The following is a 12,111-nucleotide window of genomic DNA, read 5'->3' on the forward strand; positions in this document are numbered from 1 at the left end:
AAGCTAATACAAATAAATAGCCTTTGATATACACTGAGAACAGCTGCTCTTTTGCTCAGGTTGAGGAGAACGTATTACTCGTGAATGCATGAATGTGGATTTAGTCATCTTATCACTATCCTAAAGCTCTGTATGTAGGAGGGTTTATAAATGTTCTTTTTCATTAGAAAGTTTAGGAAGCCCTTTGCTCTTTAAATTGAGTAATCTTACTTAGTAAAATGGGATATTAAAATATAAAGTTTCAACATTTTTTTTTTAAAAAAAAGAAAACTCATAAAGGCTCCTATTTCATTTCTTTGTTTCTCCCTACAGGCTTGTGTCTCCAGAGCAGCCACCAAAGGCCAAGTTCCTGACCTTGGGGTCCAAGTTCCGCTACAGCGGCCGCACCCAAGCCCAGACCCGCCAGGCAAGCACCCTCATTGACAGGCCAGCGCCACACTTTGAGCGTACCTCCAGCAAGCGGGTCTCCAGGAGTCTGGATGGAGGTAAACACATTTATGATAGTTTGGATTCCTTTAATCTTTCTCTAATCCAGTGGGATCAGAAAGTGTTGATCTACCTAATGAGGTTCTCAGAAATATCCTAGAGGGATAGCTATTTTTCCTGAGTAAATAAAGTGGTATTTCTTCTACTCACAAGAAAAGTTTTATGGTGTTTTGAAGCTGTCATTCTGAATCTAAATTTTCTTTGTACTGTCAGTGCACACAAATATTAGGAATTCTCGTGGATAAAATGTTGGACAAACATATCGTTACTGATCTGACTTGTGACGTATTTTATGCGTCTTAATTTCTTGAACTTGTTAATTACTGGCAAAAGTGGAATTCTAAGAGTTTTGGCACGATAATACAAGAACCCTTATTGAACGGAACTTAAAACGTTTTAATTTTATGAGTTTAAAAACTCTCACTGAAGCTTACCAAACTTCGTAGCATATGAGAGAACCCATCCACAACTTCCAAGGATTAGTTTCAATGTAGTGCTTTAACAAAAAAGGAAATACAGTGTAATCATTAGTTCGGTCAGCCAAGGTGGTGGGAGGAAGAGGAGGAAGATAAATGTATATATTTGTGTATTATTTTATTAGAATTCTAATTTGCTACCTATTTGTAGTTTTATATATTTTACATATGGAAATAAATTCGGGTTCCTTCCCCTCTATGTGTATCTTATTACACTAATTTTGAGTTAATAGCAGGTTTTCTGTAAAGGAGCTAAAGTTAATTTTAGACTTCATTTTACTTTCTGCCTAGAAGGTAATTGACGTGAATGACTTTCTCTCAGAAGTAATTTTCCAACATTTTTTGGTTGATTAATTTCAAAACATATACAGAATTAGCAATAACAGATCTAAAACTTTGTTTCACTACTATTGATCATCGAAAACTTTCTTTTCTGACATTTTTCTGGAATATGAACTAAAGCAACTTCTATTTTAAGTAGCCGAAACAGATATGCTAATAGATAAACATGCTCTTTCTCATATACTGAAAACTCTTTCTATATGTTTATACACACACACACACACACACACACACACACGCACACAAGTTTTTGAGTATAGTTGATCTAACAGTGTTACGTTAGCTCCAAGGGTACAGCATAGTGATTCGGCCTCTGTGTACGTTACGCTGTGCTCCCCACAAGTGAAGCTTCCATCCATCACCGTACAACACTATTACAATACAGTGTCGTGGCCTGTGTTTTCTATTCTGTACCTTTTATCACCATGACTTCTTGAAGCCTGTGTCTCCTATTGCCCTTTGCCCATCCACTGCCCCATTTCTCTCTGGCAGCCGTCAGGTCTCTGTGTTTACGGGTCTGATGCTAAAGATGCTCCCTCATTAATGAAGGCTTGACACTCTATTTTTCCCAGAATAAACTTGGAAAAGTCATCCAGGCAGACACACAGAGATAGTTGCAGGGATTCATTGGTGGGCATTTTGTATATATAGTGGTTAAATCTTGATTCTGGAGAATCTTCCGTATAGTTTTGAGGGGACATATGTACAAGGGGATCCTACAATGTGGTTCAAATAAATGTCCACATTTCCAAATGCGGTAACGTAAATGGTAACGTAGTGGATTTTTAATGCCTGATAACTGCCAGTGTATCTGGCTCATCAATAACTGAGCACTTTTTTCCAGTAAATGTGAACCATGTGCCCTGCCCACTCATGGAAATATTTCACAAGCCTTGTCCCTTACCACGGGAGTTTATGTATGTGCTGAATAACTGTACTCACTGTTGGCTAACGCCCTGAGAGAAGTCATTCCCCTTTCTGGAAAATGGTCTGTTTCAGCCTGTTTTAAACTCTGAGGCTCTATAACTCCTACATGGCAAATTCTAGAGTTTAGAAAGAGCGGTAAAGTCCTGTCCTTTTGACATATATAAACACCACTCGAGGAAACCCACCATCTTGTGTGAGCAGTTAGTGCAGAGGGTTATAGTAGGTCTGTATCTGAAACAATGATTTTTACAAGCAAAAGCAACAAACATGGCACAGTGATCCATTATTTTTCCTTTTGTGTTTTGGACACTGTAATTCATCAGATGGGCAAGTCATCAAAAGGATTATTGTGTTATTGTGAAAAATAGAAGGCTTGTCATGCCAATACATGACCAGACAGCCAGTGAACTATTTGGTTAGGGCTCATAGTTTTTCCATCCCGGAGCAAAGCGAGGCTGTAACCTGGTACTGAACTTGACTTTCACCACCACTCCTCATCAGGATACATTTTGGTTGTTGTTGTTGACATGTGTAAGGCTAATTTACATCCATAAATATTCCTTACTTTAAGGTTTGACAAATTGAAATCAATCTTCCAGTGCTTGCCTGCAACCTAAAAATCAATGTGATACCTAAAATAAAAATCAGTCTAGAAGTCTTTTTTAGAGCAGTGGGATTCTGAGATTGGAAAATCAAATCAAAAAGGAGGCAAGTCAGTCATTTAAGAGAACAGCTAAGATGCATTTGCCAGTAGGGGAGACCGTGATGATTTCCTGAAAATGGAGTATGTAATATGCAGGGACCTTCGATCGGGCTGTGGGAGAAGGAAAGCCCATCTGGGGAAGAGGCATTTTGGTTGGGACTTGAAGGATGAGGAGGAGCTAGCCGTGAGTAGAGCATTTCAGGTAGCAGGAGCAGCAGGTCTGCAGGTTATAGGATTAGCGAGAGCTTGATACAGTCCAGGAACAGAAAGAAGGCTTTGCACATATGGGGAGAGAGGGGCTGCAGCCCAGGAGAAAGAAATACGATGATTATTCTAGTGCTGTGGAATGTGTTACACACACGTGCACACTTATGCAAGTATGTAAATGCACGATATTGCTGTTTTAAAAAAATCATTTGATGCGATGTTGAGAATGATCGATAGGACTAGACAGGAAGCAGGCGGACTGGGTAGGAAGACTGCAGGTGACAGTAATGGTGACCTTGCCTTGGATGATACTAGGCCACTTAGCCGTTTGCACCATAAGCTCAGTGCCTGGGGCCTCTGGGCTTCTCAGGGCTCTGCAATTGTCAAGACCTAAAAAAAGGTTATTTGTTTCAAAATGCAAAAACCAAAAACCAAACAACTTTGCCCCCCCCCCACACACACACAGAGGGAAATTAAAGTATTTAAAGCATGCAAAACAAAGGATTATTTTGTCAACTTTATTATAGAACTTTAAATTTGATCTTTGTTAACATTTTGATACCCTTACATCTAAAGCCATTTCTAGGTCAGATTTCCCATTTTGCTCTAATTTGAGCATGTGTAATGGGTGCTTTGAAATCATAATTGTAGGAGTTACTCATAGTCCTAGATTTTCCAGGGAAAATCATTAAAATCTCAAAAGTTAAAAAAAAAAAAAAAGAAAAACACTCTGGAAAATAATTATACTTCATGTAAGATGGGAGTTCATTTTGTGACTTTTGGTGTGGGTTTTCAAAAGTGTGAGTACTTATGGACTGTGGAGGCCTTAAAATGGACCTGGATGGGGAAAATAGAGGAGAAAGCACTGGCTACATTCAGATCCAGTGGGACTGGATGGCATCGAGGGATGAAGGCCAGAGACCTCCGTGTGGTATCTGGTGAAAAAGGCAAGGTTGGTGGTAAAGGAAGGTTTGGACAGGGTATGTGGAGGGGACTGGGACATGGAGGGGACAGGGGACAAGAAGTTTTCTGTGTAATAGATGAGGTTGGAGCCTCTGCAGTTCAATCTGGGGGATCCTGACCCCTCCCCATCCCCCTCCCTACACCCCGCCCGCCAGCGCTGGCTGCCCAAAGGCCTGTATGTCCCCGCCCCAGGTGGCCTGGAGGCCTGTGGACCTTACCTGCCGGGCAGGCACTTTGCACGCAGGTGCAGTCGCCTCAGTGGGTGCGGTTTGGGGGGAAGCCCCGGGTGGACAGCGACCTCATCGCCACTCCTCCCCACCTGCATTTGTTGAGAGGTGATGCGGCCTCAGGTGGACCCGGCACCTGGCAGGCCAGTCCCTGCACGTGTGCCCTGTGCCTGTGCCCCTGCGTGTGCCCTGTGCGTGTGGCCTGGCATGTGTGTGGCCGGTGCCTGTGGCCCATGTGCGTGTGCCCTGCACGTGTGCCCTGCGTGTGTGGCCCTGTGTGTGTGCCCCTGAGTGTGTGGCCAGTGCGTGTGGTCCTGTGCTTCTGCCCTTGTGTGTGTGGTGTGTGCATGTGCCCCCTGCGTATGTGCCCTTGCATGTATGCTCCTGCATGTGGCTGGTGCATGTGCCCTGCGCGTGTGTGGCTGGTGCCTATGGCCTGTGTGCATGTGCCCTGCATGTGTGCCCTGCGTGTGGCCCCTGCATGTGTGCCTCTGAATGTGTGGCAGGTGCGTGTGTCCCTGCGTGTGTGCCCTGCGTGTATGCCCCTGAGCGTATGGCTGGTGCATGTGCCCTGTGCGTGTGCCCTTGCATGTGTGGCTCTGCACGTGTGGCGTGTGCATGTGCCCCCTGCACATGTGCCCTTACATGTGTGCCTGTGGGTGTGGCCGGTGCATGTGGCCCTGCATGTGTGCCCTTGCATGTGTGGCCCTGCGCACGTGCCTGCACGTGCGGCCCTGCCTGTGGCCCTGCCTGTGCCCTGTGCGTGTGCCCTTGCGCGTGTGCTCCTGCGTGTGCCCTGCACATGTGGCCGTGTGTGTGGGCCCTGAGCGTGTGGCCCTGTGTGTGTTCCCTGCGCGTGGGCCCCGTGTGTGTGCCCTGCGCGTGGGCCCCGTGTGTGTGCCCTGCGCGTGGGCCCCGTGTGTGTGCCCTGCGCGTGTGGCCCGTGTGTGTGTGCCGCAGGTCAGGAGGCAGGACGGAGCGTGTGCTTGATGCACAGCAGGTGGCGCCGACGCACCGACCAGGTCCGAAAGCTGAGAACTAGGAAACGTACAGTTTACTCCGTAAAATCGACTTTAGGGCCCCCGGGGGCTCGGCGTGGAGCCCCTGCCTCTGGCCCAGGCCATGACCCCGGGTCCCGGGTGGAGTCCCGCCTTGGCCCCCTGCGGGGAGCCTGCCTCTCCCTGGCCTGGGTCTCTGCCTCCTTCTCTCTCTTGAGTAAATGAATAAATATTTTTTAAAAAATCTACTTTTATGGTCCTGTCAAAATTCTGAATGGTAATCAGCTGAGAGCCTCCTTTATGGAAAACCTGAGAGCTTAAGCGGATGGCTCAGTGTCCTGGAGAGCGGTAGGCTCCCGTGGGGCAGGGGAGGGGGGCGGCGGGCAGGCTGCAGCTCCGGGCCGGTCTCGGGGCTCCTCCTGCTGGCCAGGCCCGAGCGCAGCCTCGCCTTCCGAGGGCTATAGCCGACAGGTGAAAGCTCAGAATGTCTTCAGAACCCGGTGAAAGACTCTCACCACTACTGTTCAACATAGTTCTGGAAGTCCTCGCCTCAGCAATCAGACAACAAAAAGGCATTAAAGGCATTCAAATTGGCAAAGAAGAAGTCAAACTCTCCCTCTTCGCCGATGACATGATACTCTACATAGAAAACCCAAAAGCCTCCACCCCAAGATTGCTAGAACTCATACAGCAATTTGGTAGCGTGGCAGGATACAAAATCAATGCCCAGAAATCAATGGCATTTCTATACACTAACAATGAGACTGAAGAAAGAGAAATTAAGGAGTCAATCCCATTTACAATTGCACCCAAAAGCATAAGATACCTAGGAATAAACCTAACCAAAGAGGTAAAAGATCTATACCCTAAAAACTATAGAACACTTCTGAAAGAAATTGAGGAAGACACAAAGAGATGGAAAAATATTCCATGCTCATGGATTGGCAGAATTAATATTGTAAAAATGTCAATGTTACCCAGGGCAATTTACACGTTTAATGCAATCCCTATCAAAATACCATGGGCTTTCTTCAGAAAGTTAGAACAAATTATTTTAAGATTTGTGTGGAATCAGAAAAGACCCCGAATAGCCAGGGGAATTTTAAAAAAGAAAACCATATCTGGGGGCATCACAATGCCAGATTTCAGGTTGTACTACAAAGCTGTGGTCATCAAGACCGAAAGACAGTGTGGTACTGGCACAAAAACAGACACATAGATCAATGGAACAGAATAGAGAACCCAGAAGTGGACCCTGAAATGTATGGTCAACTAATATTCGATAAAGGAGGAAAGACTATCCATTGGAAGAAAGACAGTCTCTTCAATAAATGGTGCTGGGAAAATTGGACATCCACATGCAGAAGAATGAAACTGGACCACTCTCTTTCACCATACACAAAGATAAACTCAAAATGGATGAGAGATCTAAATGTGAGACAAGAGTCCATCAAAATCATAGAAGAGAACACAGGCAACACCCTTTTTGAACTTGGCCACAGTAACTTCTTGCAAGATACATCCACAAAGGCAAAAGAAACAAAAGCAAAAATGAACTATTGGGACTTCATCAAGATAAGAAGCTTTTGCACAGCAAAGGATACAGTCAACAAAACTAAAAGACAACCTACAGAATGGGAGAAGATATTTGCAAATGACCTATCAGATAAAGGGCTAGTTTCCAAGATCTATAATAACTTATTAAACTCAACAGCAAAGAAACAAACAATCCAATCATGAAATGGGCAAAAGAGATGAACAGAAATCTCACAGAGGAAGACCTAGACATGGCCAACACGCACATGAGAAAATGCTCTGCATCACTTGCCATCAGGGAAATACAAATCAAAACCACAATGAGATACCACCTCACACCAGTGAGAATGGGGAACATTAACAAGGCAGGAAACCACAACTGTTGGAGAGGATGCAGAGAAAAGGGAACCCTCTTACACTGTTGGTGGGAATGTGAACTGGTGCAGCCACTCTGGAAAATTGTGTGGAGGTTCCTCAAAGAGTTAAAAATAGACCTGCCCTACGACCCAGCAATTGCACTGTTGGGGATTTACCCCAAAGATTCAGATGCAATGAAACGTCGGGACACCTGCACCCCGATGTTTCTATCAGCAATGGCCACAATAGCCAAACTGTGGAAGGAGCCTCGGTGTCCATTGAAAGATGAATGGATAAAGAAGATGTGGTTTATGTATACAATGGAATATTACTCAGCAATTAGAAACGACAAATACCCACCATTTGCTTCAACGTGGATGGAACTGGAGGGTATTATGCTGAGTGAAATAAGTCAATCGGAGAAGGACAAACAGTGTATGTTCTCATTCATTTGGGGAATATAAATAATAGTGAAAGGGAATATAAAGGAAGGGAAAAGAAATGTTGGGAAATATCAGGAAGGGAGACAGAACATAAAGACTCCTACCTCTGGGAAACGAACTAGGGGTGGTGGAAGGGGAGGAGGGCGGGTGTTGGAGGGGAATGGGTGACGGGCCCTGAGGGGGACACTTGACGGGATGAGCACTGGGTGTTTTTCTGTATGTTGGTAAATTGAACACCCATAAAAATTAATTAAAAAAAAAAAAAAGAACCCGGTGAAAGTGCGAGAACCGTCTTCTGAGCTCTAGGACGCTCCGTCGGGCCGCCTGCAGCCCTGGTGGGCAGGACACGAGCCCCCGTCACCCGAGTGCCCTTCTCTCCTAGCTCCGCTGGGCGTCGTGGAACCAGGCCTTGTGAAGGACCTTCCCAGTGCTGCTGGGGAGCTGCCCGCCGGCCCCGGGGTGGACAGCACTGCCGCCGTGCAGGATGGGGACGGCACCAGGGACCTCCGAAGCCCGGCCAAAGCCCCTCACGTGCAATTCGTTGAAGGAAAGGTATGGTAAACTAGCAGAAAACCTGATTTTCAATGTGTCCTTAGATGAGAGGCTGTTGCGTGTGTTGTTAAGCAGGCATCAGCGTCTGTTGTCTGTGATACGGGTTCCCAGGCTGTAGGCTCCCACTGGCTTGGACAGGGTCTCTAACTGTTCTCTGATTCTTGTTCAAAGCACAATACTTCAACGTAGATTATATTAACGCAGACAAGTAATTTAGTGGCCGGACATTTTTGACTGTCTTCAAAATCATTCTTTTTTTTAGTTAAATCTCTATATTATAAGAGCTGTGGTGTTTCGAAATTTATATTGGTTACAAGTAAATTTTAAATTGTAGCTTGCCTTGAGTATTTTAATAACGTTGTCTTAAATTCTTTTTGACATGAACAAATATGGTCTTTATGAAAAATGTTATTTTTCATTAATTTCTAACTGATGAGGAAATTCTTAAGCAAAGCCTGATTGTTTTGTGAATAGTGAATGAGAAGATGGTGTGTTGCTTATTAGCTCATTATTTGGGGCATAAAGTGTGGTGAATGGAGAAGTAACTTACACTGTTTTCAAATTTGTCACTATTTTACGATGCCTTTTTACCTTAGGAAAGTAAAGTCACTCACAGGTTGATATGAAGGCTTTGAGTTCCTCACATCTCTTCTGTATACGCACAAAGCACTTTTTTTTATAGATCACATTGAAAGTGAATACGAGGAGGAAATGACATTTTGCAATAGATTTATAGTGTTTTCTAAATTTTAACTTTTGAAAACTGTAAAGACCTGCGACATGAGTCTGTAGAGGACCTAGTAGATGAAGGACCTGCCCGTGGCTCAGGGAGCCCTGTCTGACCACTTGTCAGCGTAGACGAGGGCTTGGGGACCATGCGGGCCTGACGCCCCAGACTCCTGCCATCAAGTCCTCTCAATGCGTTTGCTGAAGAGTTTGGGACCGTCATACCAGCAAGAATTATTTGGTTGAAAAATCATGCAGTTAAAAATAACAAATCATGACCAGGATACCCTTCACCTACTGAAGAATTGTCAGAATCTTTTGTAATTGGGCTAATGAGGCGCCCAGGAGACCGCTTACATCTAAAACACGAGAGAGCTCAGCCTTTCTGAGTCTCCGTACCATTTTGCCTCATTTATTCGATACAGGTAGTTATTTTTAAAAAGTTACTTGACATTCCACAGGAATTCTGCTTATCTTCGGCTAATGACTGGGTGAGCTGATCTTTCCGCTAATGCTTTTGATGCTTGTCAGCAGCCAGATTTAAAAGTAGGAATGTTCTTTGAGTTTCGTTGGATCTATTCGCAACCAGTCAGGAAATAATAATTAAATCAATCTATGCTATAAATTTCATGCGAAGAGTAGTCCAGTCTTTCTCTTTAGAAGTGGGTCATTCACATTCTAACTGTGCTGTGTTAACAGCAGGAGTACAAGCTTTCACTAACTGCCCATTTCTTTTCTTTCTCTCTTGCCTGTGTTTCTCCTTTGAACGTGTGTGTTGTGCGACTTCACACTCAATCATGGGTTTGCTGCCGACAATAGCCTGTGTCCATGTGCCCGCCTTCCCCACTCATTCGCTGTGTCTCATCTCTTTCCCCAAACCTGTCGCCAGTCCCGGAGAGGGACTTGCTCTCAGACATTTCTGAGGAAGACCCCTTTGGGGAGGCCGACCGGATCACGCTAGACAGCTTAGAGCTGCCCTCCACAGGTGACCCGTCAGAGCAGGGAGACGGTGATGTCACCCCCCTTGACTCTGTCTTGGGTCTTGGTGCAGCCCCTCCTCGGCCCGACTGTCCTCCCACCCGTGAGCAGCCTCTCAAAGAGGCTGGCCCTGAGGATTCCGAATTTGGGTATTTTTCCTTCCATTTCTGCAAATGCTTCCCACCTAGCTTCCCCTCGCTTCTCGATGAAGATGGGTATCTGGCCTTCCCCAGCCTCCCCAAAGTCTGGGTCTCCTTCCTGCCTGCCGACGTCCAGCACTACCTTCCTATTACCTCCCCTTCGTTCCTTCCTTCGCTCATCCTCATCTTCGGGCTGCTTCTCTCTGCTTCTCAGTCCGTGCCTTTTTCTCTCACCTTTGCCCTTCCTCTGGCTCTGTCCCTCTGCTACCTGGAGGCTAAGGCCACTTCCTTCAACGTTTCTTGTGACCGTGACTTGAACGACAAAACCGAGGAAGAGGAAGCAGTTGCTGGCACTCCTACATAAGCTTTAACCTGTGGGGCCAACAACATGACATCTTCTACCCTCCCTACTGTAGAGTGTAAACATGTGCATAAATTCACCACTGATTACCCTCAAAATAGTATGGTCCACACGTTGCGGCATACAGTGTTTTAGTGCATGAGAAATACGTGTAAATAAGCCCTTCCTCTTCGTTGACTGCCGCTGACCAGGTCCACACCTTTGAAGTTGAGAGCAAAGTTACAGGATTATTTTGTAAATATCTCGATCATACTAGGTCTTCAAAACAAAACAGAAAACACAGGAAACCTGTGTTGCCCTTAACAGTCCGTATTGGGTCTGTTTGTTTTGCAGACAAACATCAATCGTATCAATCAATGCTGCTCCTTTCAGATGGAAACTTGTCTCAATGTGGAATTTAAGATTCCGTGGACGTAACTGTGATTGATGTATATGAGTAGAACTCCTTAGTGTTATTTCTCATTAGAAAGCCAAGCTCATTCTTGCATTTATGAGGATAAATCTGTAACCTTTACTCCTGACATTTATAGGTCTAATCTCAGAAATTCCTTGTCTCCCTGTTACTGTAGCATTTGGGAATCGGATGAGTTTCAGGTAGTTTTTTTTTTTTTTTTTTCAAATCTCTAAATCATGTAGTTTTATAAAAGAGTGTCAGGTATTTGTAAGGAAGATACCACTCTGTTAAGAGATACTTATGAAAAATGAAACGTGGCTTTTTGAAAATTTGGATGATTTGCCCTAAGGTTGGGCTACTTAGTGTCCTTTTATTCCAGATTAGGTGTCTGGTTTGAGCATTTTTACCCCTGTGTAGGGCTACCTCTGCACTGCTAGGTTGGTGCTAGCATGTGCAGTACGGTTTTGTTTTGCTAAATGTGGTCTGGTGACTTCAAGTCTTATCCTGTGGGTACTGTCCATACGTAGAGAAAGTCAGAATTTAGAGCAAACCTAAAGAAAAATGTGAAGATCATGCTATATGATTAGGCATAGTGGGAGAAACCACTATTCCTAAAGGTTACCTGAAGAATGCCAAAGATTGGCATGTTGCAGAATTAAGTATTGACCAAGGAATTGGACCACAATCCTTAATAGATTGTTGGGTAGCTCTTATTTTTCCCTTCTGATAAAAAGATACTCTGAGCTCCCTGCTTACCTCAAAAATACTTGGTTTCAGGAAAAAAAAAAAAAAAGCATTTTTGAACTCTCAGATTTGACACCGTCATTCCAGTAAGGAGAAAAGGAACATGTATGATTCTGCTATAAATTAACATGTGAAAGTTTAACTATGGTCTTTTGGGCTCAGAATCATTGTTTTTCTTTCTTGCTCTTCCTTTTCTTTGAGTGGTTACCAGGATTTATGCTTTTTTTTTTTTTTTAATTTGCTGAAGTATTGACATACAGTGTTAACATTAGTTTCAGGTTTATTACCTAATGATTTGACAATTCTATAATCTGTTACCATACGATGTTATTAGAATTTTGTTGACTCTATTCCTTATGTGTGCTTTTCCTCTCCATGAGTTAGTTTTAAATTTACAGGGTTGTGGGTTTTTGTTTTTGTTTTTTTCCTTTTGGGTTGGGTCATTAGATACTGAGAATTACCCAACCATGAAAAACTATTTTTATTTAAAGAATTTTACGAAAGAAAAGTGGCCATCAAATAGGAGTAGTTTTAAATACAATTTTAATGTG

General features: G+C 44.1%; 1 protein-coding gene across 27 annotated transcripts in view; it reads left to right on the top strand.

The window, feature by feature from the left end:
* The window catches only part of EPB41L2 (erythrocyte membrane protein band 4.1 like 2), a 194,893-nt gene that overhangs the window by 152,077 nt on the left and 30,705 nt on the right, over positions 1-12,111 (top strand). For all 27 annotated transcript variants that reach the window (XR_012002662.1, XR_012002666.1, XM_072764362.1 and 24 more), the window contains 2 exons: positions 313-485; positions 8,048-8,217. Coding sequence is in view for 25 of the 27 variants with exons in the window: in XM_072764362.1 (XP_072620463.1) it covers positions 313-485; positions 8,048-8,217 (343 nt within the window). In the remaining 2 variants the exon portion in view is untranslated. The remainder of the gene's footprint in view (positions 1-312; positions 486-8,047; positions 8,218-12,111) is intronic.

The sequence above is a fragment of the Vulpes vulpes genome, chromosome 1 (genome assembly GCF_048418805.1).
Source record: "Vulpes vulpes isolate BD-2025 chromosome 1, VulVul3, whole genome shotgun sequence".
Classification (NCBI taxonomy): domain Eukaryota; kingdom Metazoa; phylum Chordata; class Mammalia; order Carnivora; family Canidae; genus Vulpes; species Vulpes vulpes.